This window comes from Pan troglodytes, chromosome 10 (genome assembly GCF_028858775.2).
Source record: "Pan troglodytes isolate AG18354 chromosome 10, NHGRI_mPanTro3-v2.0_pri, whole genome shotgun sequence".
Lineage (NCBI taxonomy): Eukaryota > Metazoa > Chordata > Mammalia > Primates > Hominidae > Pan > Pan troglodytes.
In genome coordinates, this window is record NC_072408.2 from 10663553 (window position 1) to 10684701 (window position 21149).

Consider the following 21149-nt stretch of genomic DNA (forward strand, 5'->3'; position numbering starts at 1 on the left):
AGTCCAGAATACTTAGCACATGCTTGGCCCATAGTCATATAAGGTTAACAGAAAAAAATATGTATTAAGTTATTGCACTGGAAAGACTGAATGGCTTCCAGTTGGCTTTCAGGGATTCCAGAGAGATTTCCCATAAAAAGGTGAGCCTTAATGAAAGATTTAAAAAGGAGGAAAGGAGTAGAGTATACAACCTCCACCCAGTAGAAAAAGCTAATTCTGTTGTGGCAGCACAACAGAATCTTTTGGGTCTTTCTCATCCTTAGAGAAAGGTAGGTAACAAGAGTATTCAACTTTTTAGAATAAAACAGCAGGATTAAGCTATAAATGCAAAAGCATTATACTAAGAAAATGCCTCCCAGATATTGTTAAAGCAAATAGTATCATATCCAGCACAAAACTGCAGTGAATTGATTTAATCAGACATTATCAGAGCAAGGAAGAAATAACATTCTGGTTTTAATGGCAAAAAAAAAATCCCACCTCAAATTGCTTTGCAGGTATTGGTGGCACTCAGAGAGTTGTTCTTTGGAATGCAGTTTAAAAATATTGGGCCTTGGGTTAGGGAGGAATAGGACCACAGAGGCTTTTGTGTAGGAGAACGGCCCAGGTGTGGGGCTGCCTGGAGGCTCAGCCAGGTAGCTGGCTGCTGCAGCCTTGGCTTGGCTCCCATCTGGCCCAGAAGACACTAAGAACACTGCTGGGTTAGCTGCCATGAGGTGGTGATGGATCATGGCTCTGGCCTGATTCTCGAGGAGTCCTGGATTCACTGCAGTGTGCTGTGGCCATATGTGAACCCTGGCCATGTGTGAGGTCCCCTGGGAGGAGGAGGAGAAAACCACATAAGATGTTGCCCCTTTCAACAGCAACGACCATTGGAACAAGCTAGAGCCTGAGATTTCCCAGGCAGCATGGTCCGCAGGTTAATAATGCTGCTTCCTGATTCTAGGGGCCTGGGATTTTGGGCAGCAGCAAAAGGAAGTGTTGGTTGGCCCCTGGAGGTGAAGTATGGTACAGTCTTCACCTTCTGGGGTTCCAGCATGGGCTCAGAGTTGACAGGAGACAGAATTACAGAGTCCCAGCACAAGGCAGGTGGAACCTCAGAGGGCTTGCTCAGCCTTCTGGTGTTTGTGGGGCCTCTACATCATTTACGCCAACAATTAATCTAACTGAGCCTTTCCAGTAATAGGAAACTCACTTCTTCCGCAGCATCTCACAAAGCTGGATAACCTTTGTAATTGTAACCCTCCCCAAGGGTCTCATCCCAACCATCAACACAGCTTTCCTCCAGTCCAGGCCTCTCAAGAACCTGTGAGTTAGAGATAGACCTCCTTACAGTGTGGGGTTCTTGTTTTGGATCTTCTGTAACTTAGGGATCTTCTTCCTCTGCAGGTCTTTTTGTCTCCAGATATTCTTGTCCAGTTGTCCTCCAATCATCACTGTCCCTTAGAATTAGAGGCTTAAAGAATCCTGATGCCCAAACCTCACTAAATCATACTCTCTGGGGGTAGAACTAAAGCACTGGTATTTTTAAAGCTCTCCAGATGATTCCACTGTATAGCCAAGGTTGAGAACCACTGTCTTGCTCCCTGAACCTGGTCAACTTCTTGAGGTTTATGCTATGGAATCAGGTATCTTAGATTTGAATCTTGCCTCTACCACTTGGGCAATTCCTTGTGTTTTTGTTTTCTCATCTGTTATATGGGGATAATAGTATCTACCTCAAAAAGCTGTTGAACGGGCTACATGAGAACACAGGTAGGTCAAGAATAATCTCTGGCATATATTAAGTGTTCTATAAGACTTAGCAAGTGTTCTATAAAATTTAACTCATGTGCCTAGGACAGGGCCTAGCGAATGTTGACATAATATTTGTGCACTTGCCATGAGATAGGCATTGTTCTAAGCACTCTACTTTTGTTGTGTTGAAGATCTAGTATAAGAAAAATTACATAAATAAAATGCATCTTCAGAACCTCTTTACCTGGTAGGGTCTATTGTTTCAAACTACCCATTTGACTCACACCCTAGTGAACTCTCTGAACCCCTTATCATCCCATATGTTTTCTTGCCTCCCATGAAAATCTCCTTAAGAGTTCTACAGAAGATCTGTACCTTTAAAAGCATCCAACATGACTACATTAAGAGCTCATCAATGGTCAATTCAATATGTTTTGTTGCCTCTTGTTAAGGCTAGTGCCTATTAATGAGCTGGGCATTTAAGAGATGCCTAGTAAATTATTTGTGGGATGACTAAACTAATTAACCTGGTGAAAGACTACGCTAATATATTTTTGCAAAAGAGATGGAGAAAGACTGAATTCACAGGAATGGTGGGGATGCTGAGAAAATAGTTCTACAAAGTACCTACTATGTGCTAGGCACTTTTCACAATCATGAGACGTGAATGTTCAGGTCATCTCTTGGTGTATAACAAATCACCCCAAACTTCGTCTGTTAAAGTAATAATTAGCTTGCTTATGAATTTGTTCTTAGGTGGTTACATAGCAGGAACAGCACCTCTTTGTGCTAAGACAGCTCAACAGGGGGCTAGAGTATCCACTTTCAAAACAGTTCACTCCTGTACTCCAGCCTTTATGGAACCACCCTAGTGGCATAGGCTCCTCACTCACAGCCCCAGGCTGGCTCTGGGTTGGACGGGTTGGGACAGAAAACTGTTGCCATGAAAATATAGCTCTCCATCTCAGCCTCTCCACTCCCCATTCCAAAGGGAGACGTGTCTGTGCTTGGGGAGAAGCCAAGCAAAGCAAAAGATTTCAACAGCGAAAGGAGGAAACACACCCACTGAGGTTCTCATAGCAACATAATCACGCACAGGCAGCAGCCTATTTCGGTGGGAGCTTGTTTCAGCTCCCCTCCTCCCTGGTTAGTCACAGAAGGGATGCACAAGCAGAAGCAGTGTTGGGTGGGGGCAGAGTGTCGGACTGAAAGTCAGGAGGCTGGGGAGCTGGGTCCTCTGCTTGCTGATGGACCATGGGCAAATGTCCTCCTCTCTCCAATCTTGGGGTCCTTATTTGTAAAATGAGAGGATTGGACCACAGAGCGGTGAGGATCATTTCTTTTCTGATTTCCTTTGATTGCACAAACACTGAGACACTTTTGGTAGGGAATTAGATGTCTCTCAGAATCTTTTGTCTCTGAGAAGATGCCTAGAGAAAAGGGAATTCAATAGGATAAAAGTCATTCTCCAGATTCACATCATTTATTTTCCTACCACTTTCTGCATGTTGACAGAACGGGAGGAACGACTGGGTGTTGTCAAGAATTCTGCTCACTCACCCCCAACTCTGACCCAGGTCTGTGTTCTGAGAAGGGAAAAGGTTAAGGAGGTTAAGGTCATCTTTTTATTCAAGTTTTCACACACACACACGCACACACACACACACTCAATCCTCTTGCTACATTTTCATCCTTCTCATTCTTCATCCTCTCCTCTCTCTATCCCTCACTTCTCACCTCTACTTAGTGCAATGTATCCTCTCTTTCCCCGAGGACCAGATGATGGAGGCATGTTTCGTACTGAGAATGATTCTAGCCCTTTTCTTCAATGGACTCTGGGGTTAATTGAGGACAGTCAGGCTCACACTTCCCAGTTATCAAAGGTGATGATAAAAAGCAAATAGGGCATTTGGGAGGGACCTCCCCAAACAAGTACAAAGATGAAGTGAAGACAGCCGGGTGCTCAGGGAGCATCTTATAGGTCTCAGTCCTTGACTTGTAGGCTGAAAGCTTAAAAGTACAGCTGTTTTAAGGAGTCAGCCTGAGTGTCCTGTTGCAAAGGGAGAGGCAGAATGGGGTCCCCCGCTTTTGTTCTATCTCCCACTGCCCGACAGATGGCCAGTAAAACAGAGAAAAAGAAGCTCTCAAAGTGAAGACAGGAATGCATTGTATAAAAATTCACACCCCCTGCTGCCGCCCAAACTCCCTTAAAAAAGGATCAAGAGAATCCTGACGGGTACGTGACATCCTCCCTCTCTCCCATAAAAGGGACTTCAAAATCTGGCGATGGTGGGGGAAGGGTGAGGAGGGAGAAGAGAAATGCGTGGGCAGGGGGCTGCCAGGGAAGACTGGAGTGGGGGGCGGGGGGCACTGCAGTCTTGCATTTGACTTTCTCCCACCCTCTTTCCCAAGCCACTCTGGCCGCCACCTTTGCCCCTCCCTCTCAGCCTGAAAGGGGCTTGGAGTCCCAAGGGCTTTGGGTACAGAGAGAGAGAGAGAGAGAGAGAGAGAGAGAGAGAGAGAGAGAGAGGATAAAGAATGACACCACACTTACCCCTAGAGTTGAAGGAGTTAAGGACCCTCCCCCATCCAGACACCCACCCCTTCGTTCCCCAAACCGTAATTCGCCAAGGAAGGATCCAGGAACTGGCAGAGGAGCGGGAGAGCTGGGGTGGGACGGGGTGGGGAGGGTGCGAGTTAACTGTGGCCCGGTCCCGCCCGGACCTCGCCCTAGGTGGGAGCACGCGCACCGGGTCTAAGAACCTGCAAGAGCCTTGCCGGGCGCCGGCTTTCTCTGGGCCCCCCGCGCGGGCCTGGCCTCCACGTAAGTTGTGTGCAGCGCCAGGGAGAGGAGGCGGCCGAGACCCTCGGAGACGAGGGGAGGGGGCGGGCCCGGGGGCGCTGGGGGCCCTCGGTCTGCGCCCAGCCGCCGCCTGCTCCACCGAACCTCCTACCCCGCCCCCACTCACCCGGCTCAGCCCCTAGGAGAGACGCGCAGGAAGCGTGTTGCTTCGCCCAGCGGATCGGCAGAAGTTGAGAGGAGTTGGCGGCTGCCTCTGGCCGGCCGGACTTTGCGAGCAGCCTGGAGAGGATCCGCGACCGCCGCCGCCGCCGCGGAGGCTTCGGGGCTGCTTCCCTCGAGCTTAGCCCGCAGCGCGGGTGGAGAGGGGCGGGGAGGGGGTCGGGGGCACGAGAAGAACTTGAAACTGTGTGAAGGAATCCGGAGCAGATGAGAAGGGAGGAAAATAAAACAAAGTGGAGACTGCGGAACAGACTCCGCTGTGGCTGACTGTGCCGGCTGACGCTCCAGCTGAGGGGCTGGGTTGGATTTTTTTTTCTCCCATCCTCTCGCTCTCTCTTTTAAAGCTACACCAGCTCTCTCTCTTTCTCTACTATCTCTGTATCACCAAACCCTTGCTGGCTCTTATGGGCATGAAACACTCCTCCCGCTGCCTGCTCCTAAGGAGGAAAATGGCGGAGAACGCGGCCGAGAACACCGAGGTAAGGAGGCGAGCGAGCAGGGGCTCTCGGAGACCCCGCCGCCCACCCAGACCACCGCGCCGCCGCCGCCGCCGCCGCCGCTCAGCACCGAGTGCCAAACTTTCCCCAGCTTCATCCCGCTTGCTTCTGCCGGCCTCCTCGTGTGTGTGTGTGTGTGTGTGTGTGTGTGTGTGTGTGTGTGTTGGTGGGGGGTGGGGGGGAAGTTCATGTCTCAGGTCCCCTCCCTCTTGAAAATGCAAAACAGTCACTCTCACCCCATCACCCTCTCCTGCCACCCGCTGCTCCCTTCTCCTGCCCCCAAGTCCCAAACCCTGGGCAGCCGCGCTCCCCTGCCCTCTCCTCTGGGCTCCGTGAGGGCTCCCGGGTCCCGGCTTTGTGCAGAGCTCGGGTGGGTAATCCTGGGGCCAGGTCTGCTCCCTGCAGTGCCTTGACCATCTCCTGCCGCTGCCTCAGCTTTACCCTTCAAGCTCGAGTCGGTTCCCGAGCTCTCCGTCCCCGCAGCAGCGCGGAGAGCTCCCGGCCGCGGGGGCCGAGCCGGCAGGAGGACTCGGGCACCTCCTACAGACCCTCCGGCCCAGATCTGGGCCAGAGAGAAGTCTGCAATCCTCAGATGTCAGAGCCGCCTCTGGGTAGCTAAACCCGGCAGGGCACACGGGCCGCGGCCACCTTCAGCACCAGGGACAGCGCCCGCCCCTGCAGCAGCCGAGCCTGCGCGGACTGTGGGGGCTGCGCGCCGTCGGCTGCAGTGAGAAATGGGTCTGCAGCCACTCGTCCCGCAAGGGCTTTTGAGGAGGTCGCTCTAGCTCCGCAAATTGTGTTCTTGGCCCCCGCCTTCGGCAGCCTTTTTCTCTACTCTCCAGCTGGCCCTGAGCCGCAGAGAGCCCTGCTGGGCTTTGCGTCCCGAGACTCGAGGCTGTGATCCCTCGCCTCCCTCTGACCCCGCTGTCATTACAACAACCGGACTATTCCGTAGGCTCTGGGCACCTGTAGTCACGAAGGGGATCAGCGTGGGCAGCCCCCTTACCTTCCTGGAGAAACGGTGCGCCGAGATGGGGGCGGAGTGGGGCATGTGTGTGAAGATCATCCCTTACTCAGTGGCAGGAAAAAGACACAGAGAGCAAACTCCCAGGCTCTATTAATAGCTGGGTGTCTGGTGGGGCTGCCGCACATTTCACATATGGTTACCCATATGCAGCGGGGGGCGGGGATGGGGGTGTGGCGCGGGGATTGTCCCTCTGTCTTGCCGGAATGCAAAAAGGTAGAGAGACCCTTCCTGGTCTTCTTCCCTCGAGGTCTTAACTCTGCGCTAAAACCCCTACCCCACCGCGTAGGCAGCAAAGCTTTATACATCCCCCTTCTCTGAGAGACTAGAAGCAGCATGCATCTGACAATTGTCAATTTCAAAACAAACACGCTCCGGGACTTGAAAGCAGCGGGGCATTCAGTAGCGAATGCTGTCTCCTTGAGTTAGGGCAAAGCCTGCGTGCCCGCCGTCCCCTCACCACTTCCTCTTCCCCAGCCCCCACCTGAGAGCAGACATTCGGAATGATGTGTAGTGCGAGGCGGCTAGCCTCCCAGCAGAAAGCCATCCTTACCATTCCCCTCACCCTCCGCCCTCTGATCGCCCACCCGCCGAAAGGGTTTCTAAAAATAGCCCAGGGCTTCAAGGCCGCGCTTCTGTGAAGTGTGGAGCGAGCGGGCACGTAGCGGTCTCTGCCAGGTGGCTGGAGCCCTGGAAGCGAGAAGGCGCTTCCTCCCTGCATTTCCACCTCACCCCACCCCCGGCTCATTTTTCTAAGAAAAAGTTTTTGCGGTTCCCTTTGCCTCGTACCCCCGCTGCTGCGCGGGGTCTGGGTGCAGACCCCTGCCAGGTTCCGCAGTGTGCAGCGGCGGCTGCTGCGCTCTCCCAGCCTCGGCGAGGGTTAAAGGCGTCCGGAGCAGGCAGAGCGCCGGGCGCCAGGCTATTTTTACTTGCTTCCCCCGCCGCTCCGCGCTCCCCCTTCTCAGCAGTTGCACATGCCAGCTCTGCTCAAGGCATCAATGAAAACAGCAGTAGGGGCGGCCGGGCTCCTGCGAACAACAACAAAACAAACAAACAAAAAACCACGTCGCGTGCGGGGCACCAAGGCAGTGCGGGGAGGGACAGACCCAGCTGGGGCTCCTTGGAGGGGTGTGAGCCAGGTTGGCGGATCAGTTCTTAGCAACTTCCCTGGAGAAGGGGTAGAACCCAGACTTGGTCAAACGTGCCTAGCGGAGGCATCCAGGCAGCGTGACAATCACTTGGTTTCCCTCCAGGAACTGGCTGTTTTTGGAATAAGCCAGGACTAGAGCAGCACTTCCAAAAGTGGGGTGTTGTGGGCTTGCCTGCATTTATGGTAGATGAGAGCGGCAGGAGCACGCCTCCACGTGTGTCAGTGGGTGGTGGGGAGCGTGGTAGTGGTCCTAGTTCTGAATTCCACACCCCTTTGTCAAGCACCGGCTCTGTACCAGGAAAGCTAGGTACCCAAGTTCCAAACATGAGGACCACCTGGTCCCTCCTCTGGAGGGGCTCACAGTCTCATGGACAACTATGATGGATAATCCTATAGCCACCTTTTCCTGCTTTTTGTTGTTTATCTCATTCCATCCTCACAACAATCCTGTGAGATAAGCAAAGATTAGTATTCATTTCTTATACCCACTTTATAGTTGAGGACACTGAGGCTGAGGTCAAGCAATTGCTGAAAGTCTTCTGGTGGGTTAAGTCAGCCCTGAAACACAGATTGCCCCCACTTCTGATTCATTGCTGTTTGCCCTGCCCTTGCTATTTCTAACAAGATGCCATGTGTGAATGGGAGTAGATGAGGAGTGGGCGGAGAGGAATACTTTGGAAGGGGGAGATGCAGTGATGGAGGTGGGCAAGGATGGGAGAAAGTGTTCGTTCAAAAGGTAAAGATACGGAGAGATACTCTAACCATTGGGCAGGAAGGGAACAAGTGAAGAATAAAAGTACTTACATTTTGACCAAAGCCTCCCTCCACAAAGCGAAGTACCCAGCTAGGGTACAAGAGCATCAACATCACGTGCTTGCTGGGCACTGTTGGCAATGGGTGGCCCTGGGGGCACTCTTCAACCGCTCTGACCTCAGTTCCCTTCTCTGTTAACTTGAGCTGATTCTCCTCATGGAATAGGGCAGGTATGGGTATAAGGAAATGCCAGGACAGCCCCTGGCACATGGCAAACACGCAGTAGTGTTAGTTCCATGTACGCTTTCTCCTGATCACTCAGCTATGCTTCTCTTCCTCAGCTAAGGGAATCACCATTCTTCCAGCCTCTTCTCCCTCTCCCCTGTTCCCTAGGTGTCATGAGAAACCTCCTCTGTGGCCTTCTGAAACATTTGCAAAGCCTCCAGTCCCACTCTCCTCTTCAGCCCATTGTCAGTGCCCAAGACACGTCATCTCACCTCTGCCCTCACTAAGGCACTTTCCTCTGAACTGTTGGTCCTCTTCTCTAATCCAGCCTCATAATCCTACTGTACTGGATCAGCTTTTGGAAGCACAAATCTGCTCATGATCAGGCATCTCTTTAAAAACTTAGGATGCTGTCCTATTGCCTACAGGACACTGGATAAAGCCCAGTTTCCTTAGCATGGTGTGCAAAGCCCATCAATATCTGCATCATGCAATTCTTGGAAAAGACCTCCGACTGCATACGTGAATGCTTTTGTGCATACTCTTCCCTCTGCCTGTGCCAGTCTTTCCTCCTTCTTCTCTCTGGAAAACAATCTTTTTCAACCTGCAAGACCCAGCTCAAATGTTACCTCCTCTGGGCAGGCTTCCCAGATCTGCCATTTATCCTCTCTCCCCAGGGAGGGGCATTACCCTTTCTTATGTGTTCCTAACGCCTGTCTCTCACTTTTCCTATTGCAAGATAATTGGCTTTTTGTGTGTCTATTTATATGTCTATTAGATAATGCACTTTTTTTTTGAATTTGTGGGCCTGACACACAATAAGTAATAAATGTTAATAAATGTTGACTGAATTGATGTATGTGATTGTGAACAAACTCTTGAGCCTTCTGGGCTTTAGTCACTCACGGCTTCCTGGAAATTGGGATTCCTATCTCCCACCCCACCTGTCTGCTGTACTTAGTTGCTGTGAACCTTTGAAACTCAAAATGGGTAAATATTCTGGGAATCAAGGTGCTGAAGCCAGTCAAATCATGGGTACATTTTGGTTATTCATGTACTTATTCAATATTCAGTAATTATCGACTCTTACTATGGAGTGCTCATCTGAATAGCAGATAAATGGATTAATCACAACGCCCAATTATGAACCATGGGGAATAATGGACCCTCCTGAGCTACTGCTTGCTTTACTGATCACTTGGTGAAAGTCTGATGCATGATGCATTATTTATGGCGATGACTCCCTGATTAGGGTTTTATCACCTCAAAGGAGAGCCCCCAGGAGTCGGGAAACAGTTTTAGCAAACAGTCAATTTGGAAACTGATATATATATATATATATATATATATATTTTTTTTTTTTTTTTTTGAATTGTTCTGTTGTCTTGCTGGCCCAGGGAGAGGGAATAATTACAGGTTGGAAAAAATCCTACAATGTGACAATGAGATTAGGGGTTGCAGTGAGTTATGGGGATAACTGAGCTGACTTCTTGCATGGTGTATCTTGGTGGTTTTGGCTAATAGATCTTTCTCCTCAGGAAGTTACTTTCAGCTGAAGAATGTGCTCCCATTATTACAGGGGTCAGGGAATTGAGGAAGAGGAGGAACCAGGCATAGTTCTCTGAGGATGGTCTTCATCTATGTCTGTTTCTGCAGAGCGTGTACACTAACTAGTAGGCTATGGAGACAGACTTCCTGGTTTTCAATCCAGTTCTGGACCTAGTAGATGTGTTGCTACATTGAGCAAGTTGCTTAATGTCTCTGGGCCTTTTAAGATTGCTGTGATGATGAAAAGGGTTAATTTATGCAAAGGAATTAGAACATTGCCTTATACATGGTGAGTTCTCAATAAGCGTTTATGATTATTATCCTGCTAGCTTTTAGGAGTCTTGCCAAAAAAGTGCAAACTGAAAGTATTCTCCCACTTTCTCATTTCTGTAGCTGAAATGATCCATAAAACCATAGTGCATGTGACTTTTTCCTCCCTCCGCAAACACTGATTTCAGTCCTTAAGTGAGCTCAGGAGAATTAAGAAGATACCCAACTTTTTTTTTTTTTTTTTTGCCTGGCTAATTTGGCTTTTCAGAGTCCTAAATTGGCTTTTGGCTGTCAAAGACAGTGAAACACAACACTCCTGTCTCCAATTCAGGAGTGGGTTTCATTTCCTCCTCTTTGCTAACTGCAATGTGAAGTGATTATCACATACCAGTGTGGAACATGCAAAAATCTGTAAAAACAGTCCTTACACCTTGGAGTCTACTCTGCCAGCAGGGGGAAAATGGGCAGCCTGAAAATATGTGAACAGCCAAGGTAACTGAAAGCAGCCTCTGTGTGTGAGAAGCAAGCAGGTGGTGCTGTTGTGAACTGGCTTAGTAACAAGATAGAGTGAGCACAGGAAAGAAGGGACCTCTGAAAGGTCATTCTGTCCATGCCTCTGTCTCTGAGAACCACCTAACCGAAGATGCATTGTTGGCCACTTGGTCTCTTGTTAAAAAGCTTCAGAGAAGGGAATTTCCCCAAACTCCTCGAGTGTCTCAGTAGTCGGAAGTTCTCCCTGAAGTCTGAGCTCAACCTCTTCGATTGCAATCTGAGTCACCTTCGTTTATGTTATTCTAAAAAGAGATGAAGACTGACTGCTACCTTTTCATCTGGGGTTGTCTCACCATTTTTACTAGTTTTTGTTCCAATTGATTCCAATCCCTTTTTCGGATGTTCTGGTATTAGACTTCTAATAGGAATAGCTAGGAGAGGAGTGTTTGAGATTTGCCTCTCCAGTATTATCCAGCCAAAATAGCCACTGGATATTTCACACATCAAATGTCTTTTCTTACTTCACTTGTTATAAGAATTCCCTCAAGCATCACAGTTTTTCCCATATTTGTAATGAGTGGCCCATAAGTAAAGATCTCTTTTTAAAGTGTAATTTTATATTGAGCAAACAGCTTGATGTGCATATTTTCATAAAGTCATAGAATGTTAAAGTTGGGTGGAAACTCAAATCACTTAAGTCAGGAGATAGGAACTACTTGTCCAATATCACAGAGCTCTTCCGTGTTGGGGTCGAGACCCTGTGGACTCCTGGGTCTGTGCTCTTTATACCTCCTTTAAACGTAGCATCTCATTTATTGTTTTTATTTTTTGTGCCAACTTTCTGGTATATCCTGATCTGTACTGTCTAAGACCAGTGTTTCTCTGCATAAGGTCTAGGAATTGTGCATAGTGAGAGCTCTGACCTTCTTGTAGAACTTAAAATGCTCGCTTAATACATTGCATTGTGTGCAATGCTGTGAATTACATATATCCCCATTGTATGGATTAATAAACTGAAGCACAGACAGTTACTGTTATTTGCTCAAAATCCCACAGCTGGTAAGTGATGAGGCTAGAGCTCAAAGTCTGGTTTTCTAATCACCAAAATGCTTTTTCTAGTCCACTAGGCTGTGAAGGCATGAGAAGAACCAGAGTAGAAACTTAAAATGTGAAGAGAAAGGGTGGAGAAATTAACAGCAGGAATGTGGAATGGTGAATTTGGAAGAAGCCTAGGAAGAGACACCAGCCCCGCTTTCCTTTTTCCAGGACGTCTTTTCTTGCTTCCACCGCCATCTTGCCATCCTCACTTTCACAGTCTCCAATACTATACCGTGTGAGTGACAGGGGCCTGACATAATTGTGGCAGGGACAGCCATCACCTCACTCTCCCTGCGCATCTAAACTATCCCTAGGCCTGGGTTCCTGGCTCGACCCAGTAGACGATGTACTTGTCTAACAAAGTATAGCTCTTCGGAAGCTTGACCCTAGGCCATCAATATTAGATCTGGACTCTCATCCAGCTACTTTATTGGGATAAAATGAATACTAAAGTCTCCGGGACAGGAACTTTGTTTCTTAAAATTTATCTTTGTAGTTTCATCACCTGTATTACCCTCCTAGGACTGCTGTAATAAAGTACCACAAACTGGGTGGCTTTAAAACAACAGAAATGTCTTCCACAGTTCTGGAAGCCGGAAGTCTGAAATCCAGATGCCAGCAGCGTTGGTTCCTCTTGAAGTCTTCATGGAGAATCTGTTCCTTGCCTTTCTTCTGGTTTCCCGTGGTGGCCAACGATGCTCAGCCTTCCTTGGCTATAGACACATCATCTGGTCTCTGCCTTCATCTTCACAGGGCATTCTTTCCTGTGTGTGTCTATACGTCTTCTTATAAGGACAACAGTCTTGTTGGATTAGGGCCACTCTAATCCAATATGACTTCATCTTAACTTGATAACATCTGCAAAGACCCTATTTTTAAATGAGCTCACAGTCACAGGTACTGGGGGTTTAGGACTTCGACACATCTTTTTGGATGACACAATTCAACCCATGACGTTACTCAACACGGTGCCCGCCATATAGCAAATGGCTGATGAATGGCCTCAGAATAGTTGCAAATCCGAGAAAGTGGTCTCTCTCCCTTATCTCTTTCCTGCTTCTCACTCAGCTGCACACTGCACCCACTGGCTTCCCAGGGTCTTTATCATGGCTTTTTCCTTGTGCAGTAGCAATCACTATAGCAAGAGCTACCATTTTAGCATACATATTATGGGTTGGGTGCCGTGTCAGTCACTTTGTAAACATTGCCTTATTTAATTTACTCAACAACATTACAAAGCAACTCTTATTAATTCTGTTTTGCAATTAAGGAAACTGAAATTTGCAGAGTTTCATTATCCTGATCAACATTACGGAGCCAGTAAGTAGCAGAGCTGGAATGCTCTCTGCTGTTGACATGGCCTCCTTCCTCTCTTTTGTCCACACTCCCAACCCCAGGCTTGTCCTAACCTTTGCTCCACACCAGCTCCTACCCACCTGGAGATTTGGAAGATACACTTCCATGTGTGGAAACGAGCCTATAACTGATTGGAGCTTGTGGCCCTGTAATAGGCTCCCTGGGTTAGATCCCCTCATCTTCCTAGCGGTTTTGCTTTGTAGTTGTCAGAGGAATTACTTTAGTGGTAAACTTGGGTGCTGATCAGCAGTTTATTTGAAGGGCTCTTTTGGAGGGCAGGAAGGACAATGAATAACTAAACCATGTAGGCCCACCGACTTCTCAGCCTGCAGCAGTTCTGTGTGGGGGTTAATTGTGCAGACTCTGGGGTTAGTGTGGGGCTGCTAGCTGGGTTCAAGCTCAGCTCTGCTGCTTCCTAGCTTGCATTGCTTACTGCAGTTATCTGTGTGTGGGGTTCATCCTCTATGATATGTATGGGTAGCGGTGCATTATCCCATAGGGTTATCATAGGGACTAAGTGAGTTATTTCACATAAAGCACATGTCTGGCACATGGTAAATACTCAAGAAAGATTAGCTTTATTAGTAATCTGGGCTTACCCAACAGTATATGAAAGGAGAACAGATAAGTACAGGGCCTTGTTTGTGACAGTGTGGAATCGGCACTGGAAGAGACGGGAGCAGAACAGTTGAGGGAAGGCACCTTTGATTCAGGCAATTCATCCTCAGGTCAGCCAGGTGGAGTCAAGAAAGCAGCTGAAGACAGGGCTCTTTAGCTTCCCTGCCCACAGGTCCACTGTGCCATGTGAAGGGCCCGTTACAGGAGGAATAGGGAGCCTCGTGACCCACAGGCTGCCTACCGCACTCCAGGCTCACTCTCAGCTTTGGGATGTAGAACTCAGGTGTTTGTCCACATCTATCAAATGAAAATGAAGCCTCATGGAGTTCCTACAGGCGTGAGGCAATGGGGGCACGGAAAAGAAGTGGTCATGCTCTACGGGAGGCTCCCTCGAGATAGACACGCTGTCTCAGGCTTCTCTCAGGCTTGACACACCACTCAAGCCTTGCTCAATTCCTACATGTTGATTACCGGACTGATTGGTGACTTTCCCCTGTGCTCCTACCGAGAGAAACTGAGGCATGGATAGGAGGTAGGAGAGAGAGATACACAGGCTGACATGACAATTTGGAGGTTTAATTATTGAGTTAAATTCCCCGTCTTCTTGGCGCTAAATCCTGCAGAATATAAGCTGTGTGAGTGGTACAGCTAAGGCCAAATTGGGCTAATGACACTATAAAGGGAAGGGCTGTTAACAAATTCCTCAATTAGGGCCCCATTTGTCACTGTATTGTGAAATATCATCTCTTGTTAGCTAAAGTAAAGCGGTGGCCTGTCTTTTTTTTCTTTTTTTCTTTTTTTTTTTTTTTTGAGATGGAGTCTCGCTCTTTCACCCAGGCCGGACTGCAGTGGCGCGATCTCAGCTCACTGTAAGCTCCGCCTCCCGGGTTCACGCCATTCTCCTGCCTCAGCCTCCCGAGTAGCTGAGACTCCAGGTGCCCGCCACCGCGCCCGGCTAATTTTTTGTATTTTTAGTAGAGACGGGGTTTCACCGTGTTAGCCAGGATGGGCTTGATCTCCTGACCTCGTGATCCGCCGGCCTCGGCTTCCCAAAGTGCTGGGATTCCAGGCGTGAGCCACCGCGCCCGGCCAAGTGGTGGCCTTTCAAGCCTGGGTCTCCCAGAAAATGAAAGACTATAATTCCCATAGTCACATTAAATTCAAGGACTTCCTCTCTCTCTGACAAGCAGTTATGACGGTAATTCTCTGGGGAGGCTCAGTCAAAGGATTCCACAAATGATTATAGCCCATCAGAAGTGTAGATAGGGCCCTAATTAAGGCATGTTCTCTATTAACATGCATTAGTTCAGTTTTCACCCACAGGTACATAGTAGAAAATTGATGACTACTCTTATTGAATGAGTAAAGAAAATAAACCTGTATATAGCACATACTATTCCTTTTGTTAGAATTCTTTTTCTTCTCCTTTTATTTTTATTTATTTATTTTTTTTTGAGATAGAGTCTTGCTCTGTCACCCAGGCTGGAGTGCAGTGGCGCGATCTCGGATCACTGCAACCTCTGCCTCCCGGGTTCATGCAGTTCCCCTGCCTCAGCCTCCTGAGTACCTGGGATTATAGGTGTGTGCCACCACGCCCTGCTAATTTTTGTATTCTTTCCCCTTTTTTCCCACATTAAAGCTGTTGACCCAGTATGGTGTAGGGGAGAGTATAATAGTGAGATCTGATTTTGGATCTCACTTTCATCCCTGTGGGATTATAAATCCCATTTTATAGGCTGGCCATGAGGATTACATTTGATAATGGGATACGACATAAAGCTGGTAGATGTTTTCTTCTTTTTCTTACTGTTACAACTTTAAGATTTTTTTCTGCCCAGTTGTTGTTTCACTTTTAGGAGAAAATTTATAGTTCAAAATGGGAATAGTCAATTCTGGTGCTCGCCGAAAGTAGATATAAATGACCTATTCCAGACAGACTGCAGGGTGTCGGGATGTTTCTGTGTGGGGATATGTACACGCTTCTGAGTCAGTAGGTGCGTCATGCAGGAGAACATGCTCATATACAAACATACATATCCTGTGTGATTTGTAGTTCATAATATGTGAGACATGAGGTACAAGTTTAATTACCGGCCTGGAGCTTCTGAGCTACACTCAGGGTCTGACATCTCAACGCGGGAGAGTGTGTTTCCTGTGAGAAACATGTTAAGGTGAGGCCGGGCGTGGGAATAGTTGAGGGAGAGTCTTGTAAAGATAGATCCGAGTTTTAGGGTCAGAGACGTTATGCAGCCCTGACTTTGCAGCTGATGTGCTTCGTTGATTCTGTGAGTTGTGGTGCTGTAGGCTTGTTCCAGGCAGGGTTCTGGTCACCTTCTCTGCATGCTGTCTCCGGGTGACCCCATCCGCTCTCTCAGTGTCATGACCAGTTCCCATTCTCAGACTGCAGCCCACATCTCTCCTCTGAGATTCGCGAGGCATGGCCGCCTGCCTGCAGGACATCTTCACTGAGATGTCTCATAGGCACCTCAGGTTCGCTGGGTTGCCTCCGGAGTCCTGCCCTCTTCCCAGCTCCTGCCATTCTCACTTTTCTTGGTAATAAGTCACCAAAATCACAAGCCTGAACTCTGCTCTCTCCTTTCTCCATAACAAGACCTGGCGATTCTACATCTGAAATGTTTCTCCTCTGTGTCCTGAATCTGTCCTCCCCATTCCAGGCCCACTGTGGCCATCCCTGTTCGTGTCTCTTCACCTCTGGCCTGGATCTCTGCAGTGATCTTTTAGATGTTGTCTGCACTCCCTCCCTTTCCTTGCTTGGTTCTCCTATCACAGCAGTGTGAGTGCGTATTCTAGAATAGAAACCTGATTATGCTTCTCCCTTCCTTAAACCCCATCAGTGGCTTTTCCACTATTCTTAGGATCATGACCCACCCCTCACCCGGGCTCAGGAGCCCCTGCGTAATCATGCCCCTGAGTCCTCTTCCATCCCCATTTCTTACAAGCCCTTCCCTCTGCTCCAGCCACACTCAGCTGCCTACCTCCCCTCCTCGACTCGTTGCTCCTACTCTCTCTTCAGGTCTCAGTGTGGATGTCGCTTCTTCCAAGAAGGCTTTCCTGCCACCACCTTCAGATCCAAGTCTCCTCCTGTGTTATCCTATAGTACCAGTTCCTGCTGTCTCAGCGCATATCACCTTGTGCTTTATTTCCCTATTTCCTCATCTAGAAGTCAACCATCAACTTTGTGAGAGTAGACACTGTTTATGCTCTTTACCACTGAACCCCAGCATCTACCACGATAGCTGGTGTCTGCTAGAGACTTAAACCTATTTGTTCAATGAACTATCATTGGCCACATGTACCTTTCCTGTATGAAAAAAAAAATGTTCTATGGATGCTAGCAATTAAATGAATATTTGTTGATCCTGTTCTTAATTCAGTGATTGAGGCTCTATCAGTCACAGAGGATCCCACTAGAAGAGTATACCTCTGAGGTCAAAGCCACCATCCATCTGACCTAAAGCAAGTCCGCAGTTAAGCTGTCCCAGTTAGACGTTCACTGCTGAAGAGCAAAGTCAGGCAAAGTCAGAGTTGCAGAGAGGTTTTTAATCAATGCAAACTGAGTAAGAGATTTTCACATAGACAAGTGTAACCGGCACGACATAAGTCTCAGAAAGGGCTAGGGGAGTGAGGGCTTTGCCTGAGACAATCAAGAATGCCCTGTGCTTAGGCAGTGGCAGCAGAGAGACTGTAGGGAGCCCCTGAAAAACCTTGCTTGAGGCAGGAGTATTTTAGGGTTTGGAGGAGCCAATATATTTTCTCCCTTGACCTTATCCACCATTACTGGCTGCTCTGAGCAGAAGATGCAGTGGGGGATGTTCTCAGACCAGAGATCTGAACTGTGCTGAGGCCAAGGCTCCTAATTGCGGGCACTCAGGGCCTGGGGTCCTGCTCTGGGGTGGGGCAGCTCTGCAGAGCGGACATGACCCCTGCTCCCAGCATGGTCCAGGTCCCTTTACTCATGTGTGCTGTGGGTCCGACACAACCATGAACTTTTCTCTTTATAATAAGGTCTAGGGTTCTATATATTGCACTGTAGGATGACTGCAGTAAACAATAATATACTATACAGTTTCAAATAAATAGATGGAAGATATTGAATGTTCCCAACACAAAGCAATGACAACTGTTTGAGTTAATGGATGTACTAATTACCCTGACCTGATCACTATACATCCTATGTATTCAAATATTACTATATTCCCTATGAATATGTACAGTTATGATTTGTCAATGAAAAAATTAAATTGAGTTTTAAAAATAGATAAAAATAAGTTGCTCCCTACTCCAAGATGTAAAGAAAACCAAACTAATGGCTTGGACTGCCAGTACTGCAGGGCCTGGGGCCTTGTCCACAAGGCCAGCTCCGGTGGCTTTTCTTGGAGGCTTAACCAAACTGCTGCCAGCCTGTACCCCACCCCACTTTCTTCTTACAGCTTTGCCTCAGCGGCAGAAATCAGAGTTTTCAGAGGTCTTCAGGTCCACCTCCACCTCGGGAGTGCACTCCACGTAATCCAGTCAAGGCAGCAGAGACCTATCCTGAGCCCCAAGGAGTAGCTGCCTCAACTTTCCTTACACATTCACTCCAGTTCCTCGGGCCCTCAGCTGATACCAAGTAACATAGAAAAAGTCAAGAATCAAGAGCCAGAACCCGTGATCCTGACCCTGCTGCAGAGAGTTACACATCTGAAAAGTGGATGAAATGATCCCCATCTATCTCAGTCTGTAGGCTTACCCCTTAAATAAATGGAGACAATGGGCATGAGGACTTTAACAGGTAAGAGGTTGTGTGCAGATCTTACATTTTGCTCTTATAACCTCACACTTTGCCTGTTATAACCTTACTCTCTCAGGGGCCTCCAGGGTAGCTCCATGCCTGTCTTCCCTTATCATGCTGTTGATGGAGCTGGATGCCAGCTCCACATGGCTGCCCCTTCCAGACATGCCCATGGGTGCTGAATTCGTGCTGTTGAAAATGGAGAGATGTTTTCCCCTTAGGCAGCAAATGGCATAGAAGGTGGAGGTTTGGGGAGCAGCAGAAAGACTTGGACAAAGAACGTAAGGGGCTGTGACTTGGACAAAGGACTTGGACAAGCTGAACTTTCTGGGTCTGTGACTTGGACAAAGGACGTGACTCACTGCAGGCAGCCTGCTGGCAATTATTTGTCTGGGGAAGAAACCTTGCTCCAGAAACCTCTGCCTTCACTTTTGTTTCTCACCTGCTGGCTCAGTCTTCTTTTTCTCTTCCCTTCCCAGGCCTGGGTTTCTATGCATCTAAGTGCAAGAGCTCTTTCTTTTCCAACAGGAGAGACTGTGAGGGGCTCACTATCCAAGTGGCAGCCCCAGCTTCTCGGCTCTGGGCTGTGTGGGCCTGGGAGTTGGAGAGAATCCAGTCCCAGGCAGCTGTTCTATTGGTGCCTGCTTCACTGGGCAGTTGATGCATAACCTTACATAGGTGTCAAGGATCTAGCCTGTTCTGAATATGAAAAGGGCTAAAGGGGAAAAAAAAGCAAAGATTTGAGTTTCAAATCCATTAAAGCCATCCTTCTTTGGCTTCCTAAGTGTGTAGTGCTGGACCATTATTTCTAAAGTGCTGGGGCTGGCTTATCTCCCAGGACATAGGCCTGAGCCAGGATGCTGTGTTCCTTTGGGTACCATGGCTGGTGCCAGCAGCTGAACTTCACACTGGGGCCTTAGGAGTGTTGGGGGCAGTGGGAAGTGATTCCATGGCCATCCCTGCAGTTACTTTCCTTTGATGTGGCTCTTGACACTGGCCTTGGAGACCCCCTTGTGACTCACTGCGTGGACTCTCCTTGGTCTCATCTCACCTGGCCAATCAGCCAGCTACACCAGACACTGTTGCTTGTTGCGTTTGACTTGATACCCACTGCTCTGTGGGCTTCTGAGCTCTGCTTTCTCCTGCGTCTGCCACCTCCCTGACTGTTCTTTCTCAAGCTTTCCTGTGGACTCTTCTTTCTCGCCCAGGGAAGTTGCCTCCAGCCTGCTGTCCCTGGGTGATCTCATCCTCTGCTACATCTTGGGACATCCAGATCTGCACTTCTGGCTGGATTTCTCTTGCTTTGTGTTTTGCAGGCACTTTAAATTCAACATGACCCAAACTGAGTTCCTCACCTTTCCTTCCAATTTGCTCATCTGCTTCTCTCCTTGTCTGCCTGTCTCATGGAGGGCACTGCCATTCTCCCCTTCACCCCAGCCAGAAGTCAGGAGTCAGACCAGAGGCCTCCCTTACTCTCACCTCCCCTGCCCCAATCTCAGATGATTTATGACAAAATTCTGCTAATTCTACTTTCTTAACACTGTTTACGTCCATCTCCTTCTTTCTATCCACATTGCCCTAGATCAGCACTCACTAACTCTTCTTCCCAGCTCTTGCTCCGTGCCTGTCTCGTCTCCGCACTGCAGCACAATGCCTGGCCAACAGGACGACTTAGTGGATGTTGGTGGAATGAATGAATGAATAAGTAAATGAACTATGGGTAGAGATTGCCTGCTCAGGGGAGTAATGCAGGGTGGTTGTTCCACAGCTGGTTGGCCTTGTGAGTAACCACCAGGCATCACCATTCTTCATCTCATTTGCCCTCAGTGAGCTGCTTGTGAATGAACCCACTTTAGAACGAGGTTTGTGGGATTCAGGAGCCTGGGGCTGTTGTCCAGGCTCTGTAACTTGCTCATCATGTGACAGGTCCTTTTTGAGACTATTTTTGTCCCTGAGAGAACTGCAACACCGGGGATCAAAGGGTTTGAGTGTCTCAGTTGCTCTGCGTCTACCATGCAGCACTCTCCTTGGAAAGGAAGGACAAAGATAGAGATAGAGTGAAGCTGGAGAAGCGGCGGAATCTGTAAGGAGGTATCTTGCTAGTTTCTTAACGCAAAACATTGTTCAATCCCCCATCATCACCCAGTCGTCTCAGAAAGTTCTCTGTTCCTCTTTCCCTCAGGACAAAGAGGGCTTGGTCTTGGGGATTCTGGAAGCCTCTTTGCAGAGCCCTGACACCTAAACCAAATATGCGATGTACCTACTGAACAGATAACTCCTATTTCAGTTTCCCTTATATTTTGGCTTGAACAGGGATTTTATATCTAGTTTGAGTAGCTGACTGTGTGGCCCCCAGTAAGTCCCTCAGACCCTTTGAGCCTGCGTAATGACATCTTACCTGAAGACAGGGGCTGGGGCCCATGATTCTAGCACATCTTGGAATGTGTTCCTTTCTGTGTTTCCTTCTGTTACTTCTACTCTTCCAATTGCAGTTTTTAGGGAATGCGTGCGCTCCGTGAGAGTGCAGTCTTCTCTGTCCATGGTGAGTTCCCTGCCAAATTTTCTCT

General features: G+C 48.4%; 1 protein-coding gene across 2 annotated transcripts in view; it reads left to right on the plus strand.

Annotated features, from left to right (window-relative positions):
* PRMT8 (protein arginine methyltransferase 8) overlaps positions 1-21149 on the plus strand; it is a 168148-nt gene that overhangs the window by 66905 nt on the left and 80094 nt on the right. Inside the window, exon 1 of one of the 2 annotated variants that reach the window (XM_024347641.3) lies at positions 4709-5238. The exons of the other annotated variant lie outside the window; for it this stretch is intronic. Within the exon in view, the coding sequence (XP_024203409.1) occupies positions 5164-5238 (75 nt within the window). The 5' untranslated portion in view covers positions 4709-5163. Of the gene's footprint in view, positions 1-4708; positions 5239-21149 lie in introns of those variants that run through there. 2 annotated transcript variants of the gene reach the window in all.